The sequence below is a fragment of the Hemiscyllium ocellatum genome, chromosome 3 (assembly GCF_020745735.1).
Source record: "Hemiscyllium ocellatum isolate sHemOce1 chromosome 3, sHemOce1.pat.X.cur, whole genome shotgun sequence".
Classification (NCBI taxonomy): Eukaryota; Metazoa; Chordata; class Chondrichthyes; order Orectolobiformes; family Hemiscylliidae; genus Hemiscyllium; species Hemiscyllium ocellatum.
Window position 1 is genome coordinate 4,961,550 of NC_083403.1, and position 21,185 is coordinate 4,982,734.

General features: G+C 42.9%; 1 protein-coding gene across 1 annotated transcript in view; it reads right to left on the reverse strand.

The window, feature by feature from the left end:
- The window catches only part of LOC132832876 (dynein axonemal heavy chain 6-like), a 670,564-nt gene that overhangs the window by 462,318 nt on the left and 187,061 nt on the right, over positions 1-21,185 (reverse strand). The window contains exons 27-28 of the mRNA XM_060851082.1: positions 18,505-18,650; positions 3,252-3,320 (exon numbers count right to left, since the gene is read on the reverse strand). Coding sequence (XP_060707065.1) covers positions 3,252-3,320; positions 18,505-18,650 — 215 coding nt within the window. The remainder of the gene's footprint in view (positions 1-3,251; positions 3,321-18,504; positions 18,651-21,185) is intronic.

A 21,185-nucleotide genomic window follows, 5' to 3' on the forward strand; every position in this document is an offset into this window, starting at 1 on the left:
GGAAATCACCTCCAACACCTAAAATACCTCAGAAAAAGGAGCAGCTCTGACAGCCAGAAATTTTTCCCATCCTCCATCTTGAATTACCCTGAATCCAGTCTAGAGTCTGCTTGTATTTTTTCTCATGCATTTCTATTTCTTTCATTTCCTCCACTTCAGCTTTTTCCTCAGTCTCTCTCTCTCTCTCTCTCTCTCTTTTCTATTCCTCCTTATCTCTTTTTTCATTCATTCACAGAATCTGGGCATCACTGGCTAGATCAGCATGTATTACCCATTCCTTAATTGCCTGGATTCATTGTTGTGGGTCTGGAGTCAGATCCACGTCAGACCAAGGTATCCCAAAGAGTATGGCCCTGGGGAAGGCAGACATGGGAGGGGAATATCTGGTGGTCATATCTTGCTGGAGGCGGAGGAAATAGCAGCTAATGATCCTTTGGATGTGGATGCTGTTGAGATGGTAGGTGAGGACAAGGGGGATCCTATCATTGTTGTGGGTGTGGAAAGATGGGGTGATAGGAGAAAGTGAGGACTGCAGATCCTGGAGATCAGAGTCAAGGGTGTGGTGCTGGCAAAGCACAGCAGGTCAGGCAGCATCCGAGGAGCAGGAGAATTGATGTGTTAGGCCCTTGATCTAGGAAGGTTCCTCGGATGGTGCCTAACCAGTTGTGCTTTTCCAGCACCACACTCTCGACAGAGATGGGGTGATAGCTAAAGTGTGGGGAATGGGTTCGCCCTGGCTGAGAACCTTGTCAACCCGGTAGTGGGGAATCCTCAGTGGAATAAGAACATGGCCATTTTAAAGGCCCACCTGCAGAAAAGGGGCGTCATCAAAACAGATGTAACTAAGATGGAGAAACTGGAAGAATGGAATAGAGTCTTTACAGGAAGCAGGTTGGTGATGATGTACAGTTAAGGTAACTGCGGCTGTCAGTGGGTTTGTAGTGGATACTGGTGGCCAATCTTTCATCAGAAATAGAAACAGGTGTCAACAAAGGGAAGGGAGGAGTCAGAGATGGACCAGGTTAAGGTGAGAGTGGAATGGAAATTGTAAGTGAATTCAATGAACTTTTCCAATTCTAGATGAGAGAGGGAAGCAGCACCGATGATATCATCGATATCCCAGAGAAAGAGCTGCAGGTGGGGGGAGCAGGAATAGGACTGGAACAAGAAATACTTCATGTACCCCACAAATAGACAGGCATCACTGGGGCACTATGTAGGTTCCCATGGCTAACCCGTTGACCTGAAGAAAGTGGGAGGAGTTAAAGGAGAAGTTGTTCAAAGTGAGCATGAGCTCAGTCAGGCGGAGGGTAATGGGAGATAGAGACGGATCAGACCATTATTTTCCAAGAAGAATCAGACAGCTCCTACACCATCCTGTTGGAAAATGGACATTGAAAGGGATTGCACATCCATAGTAAAGAAACAATGAACTGGAAATTCGGAAACTGACAGAAGGCATCAGAAGAATCGTGGATGTAAGTGGGAAGGAACTGGGCGAGGGGAGAAAAAATCGAGTCAAGGTAGGAAGAGATGAGCTCTGTGTGATAGGAACGGGCAGAAACAATGTGTCAGTCGGCAAGTCCTGTTTGTGTATTTTGGGAAGGAGGTAGAAGTGGGCTCTGCAAGGCTGGAGGACAGTGAGCTTGGAGGCAGTCGGAGTAAGATTACGAAATGAAATGAGATTAGTGACCATGTGAACACATTAGTCTGGAGTATCATGGTGGGGTCATGGACAGGGGAGGTAGGAGGAGGTATCTGAGAGCTGGCGCTCAGCCTCTGCAATGTCAAGGTCAGTACACTAGACAACAACAACAACACCCTTGTCGCAGGCTTAATTACAAAGTCAGGGTTAGATCTGAGAGTGTGAGAGCACAGTCAGTTCAGAGGGAGATAGGTTGGAATGGGTTAGGGAACTTCTCTCAGCATTTACCCTGTCAAATCCCTTAAGACTATCAATTGTTTCAATGAGATCACCTCATTGTCCCAACCTGTTTAACCTTTACTCCTAAGGCAATCCTAGTGAACCTTCTCTGAACTGCTTCCAATGAAATTATCTTCCCTTAAATGAGGGACAGAAACTGCTGACTGGACTCCAGATGTGGTTCAGGAGAAAGTGAGGACTGCAGATGCTGGAGATCAGAGCTGAAAATGTGTTGCTGGAAAAGTGCAGCAGGTCAGGCAGCATCCAAGGAGCAGGAGAATCGACGTTTCGGGCATGAGCCCTTCATCAGTCCAGATGTGGTTTGCCCAGCACTCTGTACAGTTGCAGTAAGACTATCCTACTCTTATATTCCAACCCCTTTTGAAACAAGACCCGACATTCCATTAGCCCTTCCTGATTACCTGCTGAACCTGGATGCTAGCTTTCTGTATTTCGTGCACAAACCAAATCCCTGTGAGTTGCTGTTTTCAGCAGTTTTTCTCCATTTAAATAATACTATGTTCTTTTGTCCTCCCTTCCAAAATGAACGACTTTGTATTTTCCCATGTTGTATTCCACTTGCCAACTTTTTGCTCACATACATAACCTTTCAATATCTCTCTAAACTGTGTAAATCCTTGTCAAAACTTGCCTATCCACCTATTTTTCTGTCCGCTGCAAATTTTACTACAGTACATTGGTTCCCTTCTTCCAAACCATTAAAATATATTAGAAACAGTTGCAGTTTCAGCAGTGATCCCTGTGGAACCCCACTGGTTGCAGGTCACCAACCTGAGAAAGAACCCCTTGCTGTTTCCTGCCCATTAGCCAATTCCTTATTCATGCCATTTTCAACACCTACACCATGAGCTCTTATGATTATCACACTCAAAGTTAATGTCCAATTTTCTCATACTATGGTTACCATTTCCCAGAGGGTCCTTTACAGCAAGATTTTAATTAATCTGTTTGTTTTACATTGTTCTAAAACTAAAAGAGCATGATCCCTTATTGTTATTTCCAACACGGTGAGCCAGAAAGTTATCTCATGCACAGTGCAGTAATATAACATAGACAGAATTGCTGCTGATATGATTTACCCAGTCCATATGTAAACGTACATACCTTATGGTGTTAAATGATGGCCAGCCAGCAATGCAAATATCACACCAATGAATAAGAATAAAAGTCACTGCAATTAGATAAATTCTGAAAATATCAACTTTGCAATAGCTCTTAATGCACTGTAAACGTTTTAACAGATTAGCTCTGATTTAAATCAGTATATAGAAGAATTGGGAACATTTCTCATTCAATTGTTGCTCACCCAGGGTTCATAGTCGCGAAGAAACTGCAGGATTTATTTAATCGGATTTCTCTGCCTTCAAACACAAATCTGGAAAACAAGAAGCAAACATAGAATCAATTGGAAATGATAAATTGTAAAGTTTCACATGAGCTGATAACTACTCATCTGCTTTGTTTCAATAATGATGTGGAGGTGCCGGTGTTGGACTGGGATGGACAAAGTCAGAAGTCACACAATACCAGATTATAGTTCAACAGGTTTACTAAAATCACAAGTTTTCGGAGTGCTGCTCCTTCATCACCTGATAAAGCAGCAGCACTCCAAAAGCTTGTGATTTCAAAGAAACCTGTTGGACTGTAATCTGGTATTATGTGACTTCTGACTTTGTTTAAATAATACAGTGGCTCTCAGACCTGAAGAATCTGACTGACTGACTGTAAGCACATCATTCCACACTAAGCGGTGTTTATTGTGCATGAGTCTGAAAGGGTTTAATTCTGAGGAATGCCACATGTACCACCCACAATAATGATGTCAGGTGGGCTTTTCACCACATTAGGATCTCGAAGGAGTGAGAGAGAATTTTCATGTCATCCTCAAAGTTGCTATGACAATGTCTATCACAGCAATATAACTGGCAATTAGTTGCTATATTGCAATAGACCATACATTGTTAACATAGTTAAAGTAGGAAGTGCTTTTCATGATTACACTAGACCAAGCAGCCCCTGTAGTTTTGTACACTTAAACATAGAACATAGAACATAGAACATAGAAGGATACAGCGCAGTACAGGCCCTTCGGCCCTCGATGTTGCGCCGACCGAGTCCTACCTAACCTATACTAGCCCAATAACTTCCAAATGCCTATCCAATGCCCGCTTAAATGAACATAAAGAAGGAGAGTTCACCACTGATACGGGCAGGGCATTCCATGAACTCACAACCCGCTGTGTGAAGAATCTACCCCTAACATCTGTCCTATACCTACCACCCCTTAATTTAAAGCTATGTCCCCTAGTAACACCTGACTCCATTAGCGGTAAAAGGTTCTTAGTATCTACCCTATCTAAACCCCTAATCATCTTATACACTTCTATCAGATCTCCCCTAAACCTTCTCTTCTCCAATGAGAACAGCCCCAAGTGCCTCAGCCTTTCCTCATAAGATCTTCCTACCATTCCAGGCAACATCCTGGTAAACCTCCTCTGCACTCGTTCTAAAGCTTCCACATCCTTCCTATAGTATGGCGACCAAAACTGCACACAATACTCCAGATGAGGCCTCACCAGAGTCTTATACAACTGCAACATGACCTCAGGACTCCGGAACTCAATTCCTCTGCCAATAAAGCCCAGTACACCATATGCCTTCCTCACAGCACTATTTACCTGGGTGGCAACTTTCAGAGATCTGTGTACATAGACACCAAGGTCCCTCTGCTCATCCACACTACCAAGTAGCCTACCATTAGCCCAGTAATCCATCATCTTGTTATTCCTACCAAAGTGAACGACTTCGCACTTAGCTACATTGAATTCCATTTGCCACATTTCCGCCCAGCTCTGCAACTTATCTATATCCCGCTGTAACCTACCACTTCCTTCCTCACTATCCACAACTCCACCGACTTTCGTGTCATCCGCAAACTTGCTTACCCAGCTTTCAAGTCCTTCCTCTAGATCATTTATAAAGATAACAAAAAGCAATGGTCCCAAAACAGATCCTTGTGGTACACCGCTAGTAACTGCGCTCCAAGATGAACATAATCCATCAACTACTACCCTCTGTCTCCTTCCAGCCAGCCAATTCCTAATCCAAACCTCTAATGTATCCTCAATGCCATACCTCCGAAGTTTTAGCATTAGCCTACCATGGGGAACCTTATCGAACGCCTTACTAAAATCCATATACACAACATCTACTGCTTTACCCTCATCCACTTCCTTAGTCACCTTCTCAAAGAACTCAATAAGGTTTGTGAGGCACGACCTGCCCTTCACAAAACCATGCTGGCTATCCCTGATCACGTTATTCCTACCCAGATGTTCATAAATCTTATCCCTTACCATTCTCTCTAAGACTTTGCCCACCACTGAAGTCAGACTCACTGGCCTATAGTTACTAGGGCTATCCCTACTCCCTTTCTTGAACAATGGGACCACATTCGCTATCCTCCAGTCTCTGGTACTATTCCCGTTGACAATGACGACATAAAAATCCAGGCCAATGGCTCTGCTATCTCCTCCCTAGCTTCCCATAGGATCCTGGGGTAAATGCCATCAGGCCCAGGAGACTTATCTATATTCATCCTTTCCAATATTCCCAAAACCTCTTCCCTGCATATTTCCAGGGCATCCATTCTAATTATTTGTGATTCCATATTCACATCAGCAACAGTGTCCTGTTCCTGAGTGAATACTGATGAAAAGTACTGATTTAATGTCTCTCCAATCTCCTCCGCCTCCACACACAACTTCCCACTACTATCCTTGACTGGACCGATACCTACCCTAGTCATCCTTTTATTCTTGACATACCTATAGAAAGCCTTTGGGTTTTCCCTAATCCTACCAGCTAAAGACTTTTCATGTCCCCTTCTCGCTTTTCTTAGCTCCCTCTTTAGCTCCTTCCTGGCTACCTTATAACTCTCAATCGCCCCTACTGAACCTTCACGCCTCATCTTTACATATGCCGCCTTCTTCCCCAACATGATGGTGACAACAATCTTTATCATGAACAGCTGCTCTGACAGTTTAGTGAGCTAGCATGCTGACACAGCATGGCAGGCAGTGGTAGGAATTTAATTTGACTGCTCGGACCATTGTACCGGATACTGATTCTGAAAGGATTTATATTGGAGAGTGCATTCAGCTCCACCTAAACTGATGTCATCACACAGTCATGGGTGGAGAATTGAGGAGTCTAGCTTGCAGTCCTGCTGGGGTCAGACATGACATCCCTGACCTAGGGTCTTGTGGCACAAGGTGGTATCCCTAACTCTGAGCTCAAGTCTCACTTGTCCGGGAAGTACGTCATAACACCTCTGAACAGGATGAGTATTCTTGAAGAGCAGCCCTTTGTTTGTTACTTTCCAATTTAAAAGAACCTTTCCAAAGTCTGTAGAATTTTGAAAGAAAACTACCAATGCATCCAACATCTCTATAGTGGCCTCCTTCAACGCTCTGATGTGTAGATGATCTGGTCCAGAGCATTTCCAACCTTCACGCCAGTTCATTTTTCAAGTGCTACTTCTTTACTAACATTATTTTCTTTCATTTCCTCCATTTCACAAGTTGATGCCTAGTTTTCTGGGATGTTTTCTGTAATTTATTTTAAAAGTAATTACTTAGTTTCTTTGCCATTTCCCTCCTGTCTCCACTAGTCAAAGACCCACATTTGTCCAAGCTGATCTCTTCCATTACACATACTTAAATAAAATTTTAAGTGTACCTTCACATTTCTCCAGAGTTTGCACTCATATTCTCTTAATGTAGATTTGAGTAGTTTGGTATTTGTTGGTTGGTATAGACAGGGCCTATTTCTACGCTATATGACTCTATAATTCTATGACTCTTTACCCTTCCTCTATCAGTTTCTTAGATCTCCTTGGCTGGGTTCTAAATTTCTCCCAATCCTCCTCAGGCTTACCACTTCTTTATAAACTACATCCTTTGATCTCATGCAGGCTTTAACTTCTTTCATTAGAATTCACCCTTTTTCTTTGGGTGTTTGTACCTTCAAGGAATGTATATCTATGGCAGACCCTGTAGTATTTCACTAAATACCAGCAATTTTCTGACTGCCATTAAATCTTTTGTGCAATTTCCCAATCCACTACAGCCAACACACTTCTCATTCCTTCACAGTTTCCTTTGTGCCTGTTTAAGACCGAGGTTTCAGAATAATCTATATCACACTCAAATTAATGTCAAATTCTCTGATATGATGATCACCATTTCCCAGAGAGTCCTTTACAGCAAGGTTATTAATTAGACCTTTCACACTGCATTGTGCTAAAGCCAAAAGAGCCTCACCCTTTTTTGTTTTCTCAAAATAATATCCCAGAAAGCCATCTCATGCACAGTTCAGTAATTCAACCTCCACAGAATTAGTGCTGAAGAGTTTACCCAGTCCAAATATAAATTTAAATTGTCATTATCAGTGCATTACATACATTTTTAATTTCCCGACTTATACAGAGCCCACCATTACTACTTCTACTTGGAGACTCATAAATAATTCCCATCAATGTTTGTTCATCTTTTTGATTTCTTAGCCTCATCTAAAGTTATTCTCCATTATGATCCTTTGATCTCAGATCTGCTCTTACTAATGCAGTGGTCTAGTTTCTTATTAAGGGTGCTACCTAACCCCCTTTTCCTTTAAGTCTATCATTACTATATTTAGTTCCAAATGTTAGCCATGTACCTGTAATAGTAGTGAACTTATACCCATTTACATCAACTTGTGCCTTCAAATCATTCACCGCTATGTGAATGCTTCCTGCATTCAGACTTACTGCCTATATTCTGCCTTTTTAACATTATTCTCCATTCTGTTCCAATCAACTGAGAAGGGGTGAATCAGCTCCCTTCTTGTTAAATTCTGATTCGCTGCAATGAAGATTATAAATTATTTTTAGTACACAGCTACATTCCATTTCAACTAAAGCATAACCTTAGTCAAAACTGAGGAGCCAATTACAAGGCTTTCAGGGGTAAAAGGAAGGAATTTTATCAACTGTTAACCCTGAGAAAAATTATGAAATGTGACATCACACATAGAGGTATGAAACTTAAGCAGTTTCTCTACAAAAAAGGAAGATTTAGATTGGCAGTTCAAAACATCCTTCCAGTCCTTGAGATACTAAGCTTTAACCTCTGACCACTGTTGTTTAATTACTTTCTTTGTTCAGCAGTAATGACATTAGTAGATATTCTTGCACTCTTGCTAAATGTATGTTTCTTGTAGTTTATCACCAGGCACTTTTATTTTTGAAAGGCTGAATAAGAGAGAGACAGAGCTTCTAATTGTGTGTTCATAAGGTAGTGCACTCCATAAGGCCATAAGACATGGGAGTAAAAGTAGGCTATCGGCCATAAATTCTGCTCAGACATTCAATAACATCATTGTTGATCTGATAATAATCAAATTAACTTTCTCACCTTATCCCCAAACCCTTGATTCCGTTAAGGATTAGAAATCTATCTCTCTCAGATGTATACTGTTTATACACTTAGTGGGTCAGCATCAATAATCCTCTGGTAAAGAAGTGAACAGATTCACTGCCTCTGAAAAAAGAAATTCCTCCTCATCTCTATTTTCAATGGAGCTTCTTACTCTGAGATAACACCCTCCGATCCTAGATTTTCCCACAAGCTCCACATCGACCATGTTGAGTCTATATGTTTTAATAAAGTTTCATTCATTCTTCTAAACTTCAATAAGTACATGCCTAACATTTCCAATCTTTCCTTATAAAAAAATCACTCTGTACCTGGTATCAGCCCTTCTGAATTTTCTATGGATTGCTTCCAATGACAGTTCAAGCTGTCCTTAGATTAGGGGACCAAAATTATTTAAAAACATTCCAGCTGTGGTCTGACTAGTGCTTTGTGTGGTTTTAGCAAGACCCTTCTATTTTTATACTCCAGTTGTGTTGAAATAATGCCAACAGTTCATTTGCCTTCCCTATTACTTGCTTAATTTGGATGCTGTCTCTGAGGACATGTCCTTAACCCTAGCACTGTGCAGGTAACACAGCCTTCAGGTTCTGATGAAGGGTCATTGGATCCGAAATGTTAACTCTGCTTTCTTTCCGCAGATGTTGCCAAACCTGTTGAGTTTCTCCAGCAATTTCGGTTTTGGCAACTGCCTTCAGGGTTCCTGCTCAGAGAAGAGTATTTCTCTCCCTAGTTATACTGTCCATTATCACCATGACATTCCTATTTCCTCCCCATACTCTAATGCTCCCAGTGTCACCGTACCGTGGTCAGTTTGCTCATCCTCCCTGCAGACTTCAATGTCCGTGCAGCTTGCAAGAACCTTGTAATTCCCAGATAATTTCAGAGCTCAAGGACCCATGTAACTGCCTCACCTAACATCACACCCACCTATCCATGATCAAATTTGTATTATCTGATCTAAGGTGTGTCACCACTTCCTTGAGGAAAGCATCAGCTCCAACCTTGGTCCTAACTGATGAGAGAACACACTCAGGTGCTCAGTCACAGTTGAGCACTGAACTTGCTAGGGTGCTCAAAAATAGTCCGATGCAAGAACACAGTTTTGTGCTCAAACATGTTTGGGCACTCAAATAAACATGGGCATAAGATCACAGTTGGGTACTCGAAGACTCTGAGACACAAGAGCATGTAAATTGCCTTAACTATGCTCTCATATTGGAAATGACTGCTGGCAAGTTGATATAAAGTTGAACCCTGCAAATATGAACATTTTAAAGTCATGTCTTAATAAATAAATCCTTGCTTGCCGGTCTTAGAAAGTGATTTAGGAAACTAAATCCAGATTTTTCTTCCCAGGTGTAAAATTAACACATTGTGTGTTGGTATTAAAACATCCACAAGCCATATTTATGCTCAGGCAAACACTGCTGCTTTGACCTACTCTGACGTTCAAATATCCAGTGGGACTTTCAGGTATTCAGCTGCACTGGTAATAAAACCCATGATGATAATAAACTATTAGCATTGCTAACAAACATGTTACAATTGTATTACCAATTAATAAAAACACCGAGCATGCTATAATTTTAGTACTGTTTTACAAGAACAAGAACTATGATATAACTTTTGCATTTTTTAAAAGATGCTGAGGTTAACATAATTTCTAATGAGAATCCTGAGATACATTTAATAGGAATCTTAAAATTGACGGACTTTTAATACTGTTTAATAGAGTTCCTAGAGTCATAGACGTCAACAGTGCAGAAGAAGGTCCTTCAGCCCATCACGTCTGTGCTGGTCAAAGACAACCTAACGGGGGGGGGGGGGATCCAAGATGGCAGTGATCTGATCTGATCTGCCTTGCTGAGCTCTGCACCCCAGCCCAGCAGTAGTGATATTTTTATCCCCCACTACCTCACCTTTTTTTGGAGAAATTTGATGTGAAACCGTTGTGAAACCATCCGACTGAGATGAGCAGGGAGTATTTTATTTGGATGATTAATCATTCAGGTGGCCGGAAACAAGCGGTAATCTATGAGTGCCAGTTGTTCAAGCATTTCTCGGTTATCTGGTAATGCATACCATAATGCCGTTTCACTGAGAACTGAATGCTGGGTTGCCTGGTGCCATTTTTGCAGGGCCTGGTGCATCTTGTTCGGATGGTCTGGGATTTGGATGGTTGATGTTCGGATAGTCGGGGTTCTACTGTGAATTCTTTTTGAGCGAACGAGGATGATGAGAGGTAAGCAGCCAGCCAAGCCCCAACACACAGGACCCTCACCGAAGGCAGTGGATGGGCCTGTGACTGCGACTGTGGATACAGCTGCAGCTCGCTCGGCAGCAGGGAAAGAGGTACCTGCACAGCAGAATATTGCTGAAGAACTCGTGGCGATCCGAGGGATGATCAAGGAGTTGAAGGAAGACAATCGTACTCAGCTACAAAAGCATGAGAACATGTTGGAAGGGCTTGGGAAGCAAGTTGAAGAGGTCGAGCAGTGGACTGCAGCGTCAGAGACCAAGGTCGAGTCCTCAGTGGGATGGATCCTGGTCCTCGAGAAACAGGTTCAGGTCTTGACTGAAGAGGTCGATGAACAGGAGGAAAAATATCCAGGGCGTTGGGCTGCCCGAGGGAGTGGAGGTGGGCAGCTAGCAGGTTTCTTGGCTGGGATGCTGAGGCAGATTGGTGAAGGTTGACAGAGCTCACCGTGTTGCAGTGCGAAGATCCGGTCTGGATCGGTGCCCCCACCCAGTCCTGATTTCAAAGCTACAGGGACAAGCGGAGAGTCCTGGAATCTTCCAGAAAGATGGGGAAAGGTCCACAGGCCCTGATTTATCAGGGAACTAAAATAATGTTTTTCCAAGACTTTTCTGCGGTGGTGATCCATGAAAGCAAATAGTTTGATTAGGTCAAGAGAAAATTAAGGGACCTTGGTATTCAACATTCGATGAGATGAAACCCAGTTGTGGTTCGTATTACTCACGAGGAGATGGCGCGGTCATGTGACTTCTCAAAGCAAGTGAAAACTTTCTTGGCCACTTTAAAATAATTTGGATGGATTCATAGACATGGACAATAACGTTTGTTTGTTTTCTCTCTTGCTATGTTTCTTGTAATAGAACATACATTACAGCGCAGTACAGGCCCCTCAGCCCTCGAGGTTGTGCTGACCTTTGGAACCAATCTGAAGCCCATCTAAACTTTACTATTCCATTTTCATCCCTGTGTTACCCTTTTCTTAAAGAAGCTGCTGTTGGTGTGTTTTTTTTCCTCTCCGATTAGGAATGGTGTTGGTATATAGTTAGGGGTGGGCAGAGTGCTCACTATTTTGTCTTTTCCTTCTGTTGCTTGGGTCTGGGGTTCGGCTTGAGCTGGACAGGGGAATGGGGATGCGTGTGAGAGGTGTACAGAGGGTAGAGTCCCCCATTAAGTCCCTTTTGTGTTTTGTAGTTAGTTTGGCGTTTTGGTTTTTTATAAATTGACTCCGTGAGTCTTCTTTTGTATATGCTCAGTGTGCTGTAAGTTGAATTCTTCCTCTCGGCAGGTCAAACGAGCAGTGTTCTTAAACGTGCACCTGAAATATTCGCCAGTTCAAAGGAAAAAGGTGTTGCTGAGCCTCAAAAAGGAAAAAGTGGATGTTGCCCAATTGCAGGAGACTCATCTTAATGACAAGGAACACTTGAAGTTACAGCAGGACGGGTTTGATCAGGTGTTTCTCTCGTCTTTAAACATTAAGAGCACGGGGTGGCTATACTCGTCCGGAAGAATCTTCCATTAACAAATTAAAAGATGAATGTGGTTGGTTTGATAGTTTTAAGGCCCTAATACATAGCGAGGAACATGGTATTTTGAATGCCCAATCCCTTAAATTTCTGACTGATGCACTAAGCTGATGGCCTATGCATCATGGAATATTATTATGGGGGAGTGGGGGGGGGGGTTTAATTGCCTTATGGATCCTGTGCTGGATAGAATGCCCAAAGCTTTCTCCACAATCTAAACTGTTGGGTGACCCATGTGGGGAACTGGGGTTGGTAGGCGTTTGGAGATGTCCCCACCCTACAGGCAGGAACTTTATGTTCTTTTCCAATCCTCACAAGTGCCATGATTTTTTTTCCTAACTCTCACAGCGCTTCCAGTGGTACCTTGTTCAGTTGGGAACATTGCCATCCTGATCACACAGCAGTATATTTAGTGGCTGAGATTAAGGGTAATGCAATGAGCTCACGGTACTGGCGAAATGGATCCCTTCATCCTCAAGGACAGTAAGGTCGTTGAGTACATTTCTAGGGAATTTGAAGCATTTTTGGCCAGAGATGACAGCTCGTAATCTGTCCATTCTTTGGGAGACTGCTAAGGCCTATGCTAGATGGATAATTATCTCAGACTCGGTCAGTCAGAAGCAATGGAAGGAAGAGCAGCAGTGTCTGCTCGAGGCCCGATTAAATGCAGCTGAGATGGCATATTACAGTAAACCGTTAGTGACTGAGCTGCAGCAGATCGTAGCCCTTCGATCTGCCTTAAACGCCATGCTTAAGCATACAATCCTTGAAGGAACTTCCCTTTGTGAAGCAAAGGTTGTTTGAGCATGGTGATAGGCAGTGAAATATCTGGTTTATCTGCTTTGAAGAAGAATGCCCCCCAATGAATTGTTTCGATTAGGAAAGGGAATGGGACTCTTACTTGTAACGCTAAAAAGGTCAATGTGGCATTTTGAAGGTCCTATTGTGAACTGTATTAGTCTGAATGTTGTGAGGATAGATGGGATAAAATGGAGTCTTTATTTAGGAACTTGGATCTTCCCGGGGTGTCTGGTGAGCAGGTGACTCTCCTTAGTTCTCCTTTAACAGCATAAGGGATACAGGAGGCAGTGAGATGGTGTGGAAAGGTATCCAGATCTGATGGCCTTGCCAGTGAGTTTTATAAAGAATTTGTAAATATACTGTCAGGGTCGAGGCTAGACATGTTTAACTATTCAAATAGTCGTGATAGCCTCCTGCCATCCTTGAGAGAGGCTAATGTCTCTCTTATCCTCAAGAAAGGGAAGGTCTGTACTTCTTCCAGACCTAGCTCGCTCTTAAATTCTGATTTTAAAATTTTGTCTAAGACTTTGGCATTGAGGTTGGATGGGGTGTTGCCCTCTATTGTTAAAGAAGATCAGACAGGCTTTATAAAAGGTCACAAGTCCTCTAATAATGTTAGGAGGTTGTTTAATATGATTCAAGTGTGCCAGCAGTGATCAGTTCAAGGGTTGATGTTCTCTTTGGATGTGGAGAAGGCATTTGATGGAGTGGAATAGCCGTATTGTTTTATAGCCTGGCGTGGTTTGGCCTGGGGGAGTGTTTACTAGATGGGTAAGGGTCCTTTATAGTGATCCTCTGGTGATGGTTTGGTATAAGTCTTGATCATTTTAACATTGGTAGGGGCAGTTGGCACCTTTGCTTTTCACATTGGTGACTGAGCTATTGACGGAGGCCATTCGTGAGATTAGAGATTAGATTACTTACAGTGTGGAAACAGGCCCTTCAGCCCAACAAGTCTACACCGACCCGCCAAAGCACACCCACCCAGACCCATTCCCCTAGATCTACCCCTTCACCTAACACTACGGGCAATTTAGCATGGCCAATTCACCTAACCTGCACATTTATGGACTGTGGGAGGAAACCGGAGCACCCGGAGGAAACCCACACAGACACGGGGAGAATGTGCAAACTCCACACAGTCAGTCGCCTGAGGCGGGAATTGAACCCAGGTCTCTGGCGCTGTGAGGTAGCAGTGCTAACCACTGTGCCACCGTGCCACCCATTTTTTTCTCTATTTGAAAGAATGAAAGTGCTCATGAGGACCCTAATATAGTTGCCCCTAAGGTGGGTCGAAGGTGCATAAAATTACTCTACATGCAGATGATGTTCATTTTTTTCTCTTGAACCCAGCGGTCTCAGTGCCCTGTTTGATTCCGTGTATTAATTCACTTGGTTTTTTTCTCAGATTAAAGATCAATTTTTAAAAGTGGGAAGCTATGCCTATGGAGGGTCTTAGGGGAATACCTGGTGTGGAAGGTGGGCTCCTCTTTAAGTGGGCACAGGGAGGTTTTCTTTACTTGGACCTCTCTGCTCCCCCTACCTTTGATTAGTTATTCAAGGCTAAGTTTGTTCATTTGTTTGACAAGATTAAACAAGACCTTCAAAGATGGGGGGGACCCTTTCAATATCATGGTTGGGTCGGGTCGCACTTTTCAAAATGAATGTTCTTCCTTGCTTATTGTATCCTTTGAGATGCTCGCTTTGCTCTTTCCTAGGCAAACATTTCAGCAATTGAATGGCCTGTTTAGTTTTTTATTTGGTGTTATAAGCGGCCCTTATTAAACTCGCGAAACTGCAATTGCACCAGGGATGGTGAAATGGGCATCCTGGACATTAGAAGATATCAACTGAGCTCACTCCTATCTTTACTGGGCCTGTGGGGACTCGGCGCCGACCAGATGAAGTGTCCTGTTGTTTTTAGACAAAATGAGGACAGTTGTGCAACATTGTTGTAATCCAAAATGTCTAAAACATCATTTCTTACTCCCATAGTTGGCATGCCAGATTTCTGGGCAGAGACAATGGATCCCGGGTTTAAACTTTGGGTGGACAGGGGAATCTCTTGTTTAGATGATCTGTTTGAGGGTGAAAAGTTGACTCCATTTGATCAAATAACTCAGAAATATGGATTGTCAAGTAGGGACCTCTTCCATTTCTTTCAGATTAGAGATTTTATCTGAAACACTTCTGACTGAGTGTTATCGATCTGATACTGAAAAGAGGGTGCTCCAGGCTGAGAGGCACTTGCTCATGAGTACTCTCTCTCATTAATTGTGGGAAGGTTCCTTGGGTAACATCACAGGTCTATGTGAGGCTTGGGAGAGAGAGTTAGGAGTTGAGATCATTTTGGAAATATGGGAGGCCATCTGTAAGAATATGAGGAGGATTTCGATATGCAATAGGACCCATGCTATGCAGTTAAAGATTCTTCATTGGGCCCTTCTGGCCCCAGATCGTCTTGTGTGCATCTTCAATGTGCCCCAAGTGTAAAATAAACACAGGTACCCTCTCTCATTGTCTGTGGCCCTGCCACAAGCTCCGTGCATATTGGAGCGCTATGGCAGGAGTAATAGAGAGGGTCTTGGGGACCGAAGTCAAGGTGGGCCCAGTCTCTTTGCTCCTGAGTCTGCCAAGTTTATCTCCATTAGATGTACAGGCAAAAAAGCTTTTTAGCATTCTCACGTTTTGTGCGAGGAACAACATTCTGATGTGCTGGGTGTCTGACAACCCCACCGGCTCTGTCAGAATGGCAAAAGTTAATTATGGAACACATTCCTTGAGACTTCCTTACAAATACGGTGCACCAGAAAACAAACAGCTTTTGCAAGATGTGGCAGCCCTTTTTGAATTACTTGGAAGCAGATCTGTCTGTCATTTTGATTAGGGCTTTTGCCTAGCGATGATGGTTTGGTCTGATAAACCTAAGGCCATGAGAGGAAGAATTTTGAACAAATGTGGGTTTAATACTTGACGCTCTTGAAAGTTGAGAGCTATGGGGTCTTGTTGCACTGAGCAGTGTTATTTATTTATTTATTGATTTGTAATAAATGTAGTTTTGATTACTTTTGTAGAGTGGTATAGTTGTTGTCATATTGTTTATTGCTTTTGATGTTATGATGCTATATTTTCACATTTTAGTAACTTTCAAATTTTGAAAAGAAAAATTTTTCAATAAAAATATTTTAAAAACAACCTAATTACTTTCATTCCGTTTTTGAACACTTGGCACATAGCCTTGTATGTCTTGGCAGCACATTTTAAATACTTAGTCATAGAGTCATAGAGAAGTACAGCATGGAAACAGACCCTTCAATCCAACTTGTCCATGCCGACTAGATATCCTAACCTAATCTAGTCCCATATGCCACCATCCAGCCCATCTCCCTCTAAACCCTTCCTATTCATATAACCATCCAGATGCCTTTTAAATGCTGTAATTGTACCAGCCTCCACCACATCCTCTGGCAGCTCATTCCATACACCTTCTGTGTCAAAAAATTGCCGCTAAGGTCTCTTTTATGTCTTTCCCCTCTCATCCTAAACCTATGCCCTCTAGTTTTGGACTCCCCTAAGCCAGGGAAAAGACTTTGTCTATTTATTCTATCCATGCTCCTCATGATTTTATAAATCTCTGTAAGGTCACTCCTCAGCCTCTGACACTCCAGGGAAAACAGCCCCAGCCTGTTCAGCCTCTCCCTATAGCTCAAATCCTCCAACCCTGGAAACATCCTTGTAAACCTTTTCTGAACCCTTTCAAGTTTCAAAACATCCTCCCCATAGGAAGGAAACCAGAATTGCATGTAATATTCCAATGGTGGCCTAACCAATATCCTGTACAGCCGCAACATGACCTCCCAACTCCTGTACTCAATACTCTGACCAATAAAGGAAAGCAACCCAATGCCTTCTTCACTGTCCTATCTACCACTTCAATGATCTGTGGGTTTCTGTCTCTACCAACTCTACATGCAGTGAGTTCCAGATTCCCACAATCCTCTGGGTGAAAAAGAAATTCTCACATCCCATCTAAACTTCCTACCTCATAGCTTAAATCTATTCTTCCCATCACTGAGTTCTCCATCAAAGGGAGTTTTTTTTCTGTCTACTCTGTGTATATCCCACATAATCATATACAATTCCATCATGTCCATACAACTCCATAATCATATACAACTCCATCATGTCCATACAACTCCATAATCATATACAACTCCATCATGTCCATACAACTCCATAATCATATACAACTCCATCATGTCCATACAACTCCATAATCATATACAACTCCATCATGTCGCCTCAGTCTCCTCTGCTCCAAGGAATACGCGTCCAGTCTGTGCAATCTCTCTTCATAGCTGGAACTCTCCAGTCCAGACAACGTCCTGGTAAATCTCCCCCTGCCCTCTCTCCAGTACTATCATGTTCCTCCTAGAATGTGGATGCCAGAACTACGCAATCCTCTCGCTGTGGCCTAACTGACACTTTATACAGATCCAGCATCACCTCCCCACTCTTATGTCTTGGCTTAGAAAGATGAGTATTCCCTATGTCCTCTTAACCACTTTATCTACCGCAGTGGCTAGCTTAAGGAAGATGCCTTTGTTACCTCCAGACTAGAGCTCTCTATCTTCTACTAACACAAACTCAACTTTGAGTCTGCTTCTGGAAATCCAACCCATAACGAGCCCTATTTAACCCTTTACTTTTGTGCTTTCTGACCTTCACTAGATTAGATTCCCTACAGTGTGGAAACAGATCCTTTGGCCCAACAAGTCCACATCGGCCCTCCGAACAGTAACCCACCCTGACCCATTCCCATATTTCCCTCTGACTAATGCACCTATCACTATGGGCAATTTAGCATGACCAATTCACCTGACCTGCACATCTTTTGAATGTGGGAGGAGACCCATGCAGACACGGGGAGAATGTGCAAACTCTACACAGACGGTTGTCCGAATCGAACCCAGGTCCCTGACGCTGTGAGGCAGCAGTGCTGACCACTGAGCCACTATGCCGCTCCGAGGTGCCACTTCAACAACACCTGCATTCGAAAAGTCTCACCTCTATTAAGAAATCCCTCCATCACTTTGCCCCTCTCTATGTCAGCAACTTCCTTCAGACAGATCACTCTTCAAGTAACTGCATTCCTGCCACTCCAGTTTCTCACATATATCCAGCACTCCCATTGGCAGACACACCTTCTATTGCCTGTGTACTATATTTTGAGATTTTTACCTCTCCACCTCTCACCTTGTCCGTGACACTCGTTAAAGCCTACTCTTTGAGAACACCTTTGATCACCTGTCCGAATATCTCCTTATGTGGCTTGCTGTCACATTTTTGTTTGATAATGGCTTTTTAAAGGACCTTGGGATGTTTCAGTGTTATAGGTGCTATCTAAATGTACTTCGCTGTTGTTATGGATGTACTTAAGCCCCTGCCAGCATGAGGTTATATACAAAATGATGAATATTTTAGCTGCATTGATGCGCTCACCTCATAGCTTCACTGTCTTTGGCTGCCTTAATGGTGAGGATTTGTGAGGCGGTCACAGACAGCACTTCCACGTCAATCCGATTAAACTCATCAAAGCAGAACCATGCTCCAGACTGAGCCATTCCGGAGAACAATTTCCCCATCATCTGTACAGAGAGGAGGTGGGAACAAGGGGAGGCGAAATATAAAGAGGAGGTCAAAGTTAATGACAGCAGGGCTACCTTCTGAAGGCAGCATCTGTGCAGCAGTATCTGCTTACCTTTGCTGGAATGAGATTTTAATTAAGTCAATGGCAGTGGCTGGCTGTACACCACAGCTGTGGATGATCAGAGTGACAGCTTTGCTGCTTCCAAGTGTGACAAATGAAGCTCCGTACCAACAACTGATCTGCTTGGTTATGCTGCGTACGTTTATTCTAACCTGGAGATCAGGTTGGGATTATGTTCCGAGCAATGCAATGTGTTGACAGCAATGGCAAGAAAACAAGTCTGACAGGGGTGTTCAGCAAACAGAGTATGAAAGCAGACTAGTGAAGTTATTTAATCAATGAATGAAAGAAGAATGCAGTGTCCCAAGGGCAGTGGCTGCCTTTTGGTCCCAGAGCCTGACCACATGTTTCAGCCTCGATACAGAGCTCTTTCTCGCTCGACTTTGTCATCTCTGGAAAGACCAACAGTTGTTGCTACCCCTGACTGCCCTTGAACTGAGTGCCTTGCTGGATAACACTGGGGAATTGTTCTGGATTTTGGTAACACTGGAGACTAACTAGGGATGTTGGCATCAGTGGCAAAGCCATTCCTCATTTTGGTACTCACCTAAAATTGAGTGGCCTACCCTCATCACAGGGCAGTTAAGAGTCAGCCACATTGCTGTGGGTCTGGAATAATGTGTCGGCCAGACTAGGTAAAGATGACAGTTTCCTCCCTGAACCAGATGAATTTTAAAAATGATCATATTTGCCTTGGTCGCTATTACTCAGACTTTACACACACTTCTGTGACACGTCCCCAAGTCACTTAACTAGCATTCTGGTTGAATAGTCCAGTGACATTACTAGCACAGTGCCACCTTCCCTAGCAGCGAGGGGGTGTTCAGTCACTGACTCACTTAGTCATTCTAAACCTCTAGTCACACTTAAAAAAGGATCTGCTTTTGACTCTCATGAGGATTGAGATGCTGCTAATGATCTTGACATGAGGGATTCAGAACCACAGAATAGTTACAGCACAGAAGGAGACCACTGCTAAGGTGGTGGTGGGGGTAGGGATTTTGACCCCAGGACTCATCCAGTTTATCTACTTTTCTTCTCACTTCTTTACCTTTTCTTTTCTTTTCTTGTCTCAGTTTATTTTCTTCCTTTCTCTTTTATTTAACTTACCTCTTGTTGAACAGCTTGGTTATGGTGATGGTGTGTGAGCCCAGCAGTGCTGGCTTGTGATGGCAGTGTTGGAGGTGGTTTTGGCTTCCTGCTGGTTTCTGCATTGATGGAGGCAATCCTAGCACTGTCCCATGGCTGCTGCAGTGAAGGTGGGCTTGCCTGGTCAATTTGGATGGAATTTCTCAGACTGGAGACGAATTGAAAGTAGTGTTCCCCAGGGAAATTTGTTAGGATCTTTGTTGTTTTCAGATTTATATAAATGATTTGGAGATGGGTGTTGAGGGCAAAATCTCTAAATTTGCAGATGATACTGAACTAGGGAGAATAGTGAATTATGAGGATGGACAGACATCTTGCAGTTGAAATTCAATGCAGGAAAATGTTTTATTAAACTTTGGTAGAAGAAACATGGAGAGACAATACAGGGTCAATGGTATAACTTTGTGGGGAGTATAGGAATAGAGGGATCATAGGGTTTAAGTATATGATTCACAGAAGGTGGCCAGGCAAGCTGAAACAGTTGTTAAGAAGGTCTATAGGATCATTGGGTTTATAAATAGAGGCATTGAATATAAAAGCAAGGAGGTGATGCTCCTGCTCTGCAAATCATTGGTCAGACTACTTTAGGTTTATTGTGTTCAGTTCTGGGTACCTTATTTAAGGAATGACGTTAAAGTCCTGGTAAGAGTGCAAAGGAGATTTACGAGAATGATACCAGGAATGAGAGAATTTTAGACACAAGGGAAGATCAGAGAAATTGGGCTTATTCTCCTTGAAGCAGAGAAGATTAAAAGGTGACCTCATTGAGGTGTTCAAGATTATGAACAATATTGACAAGAATAAAGAGGATATTCTGTTTAAACTATTTGGTATGTCAGTAACTGCAGGTCACAATTTCAAAACTGTCATCAGAAGTTCTTGGAGTAAAATGAGGAGAAACCTTTTTTACTCAGATAATTGTTGGGATTGGGAGGTGCTGCCTGGGAGAGTGGTGGAGGCAGGTTCCATGCAAGGTTTCAAAGAGAGCTGGAAATATATTTGGAAGTGATGAAGTTAGGGGGCTAGGGAGACAGGGCTGGAGAGTGGAACTGTCTGGATAGCTCCTTCAGGAGCTGGTACAGACAGTGGACTGATTGGCCTTCTTCTGTATTGTAAAATTCTATAATTCTACAGAGAAACTGAAGTATAAAGAATAAGCGTGTACAGGTTTTGCAGAGAGACTGATCAGTGGTCAGTGCTGCTGCTTCACAGCACCAGGACCTGGGTTCATTTCCAACCTTGGGCATGGAGTTTGCACATTCTC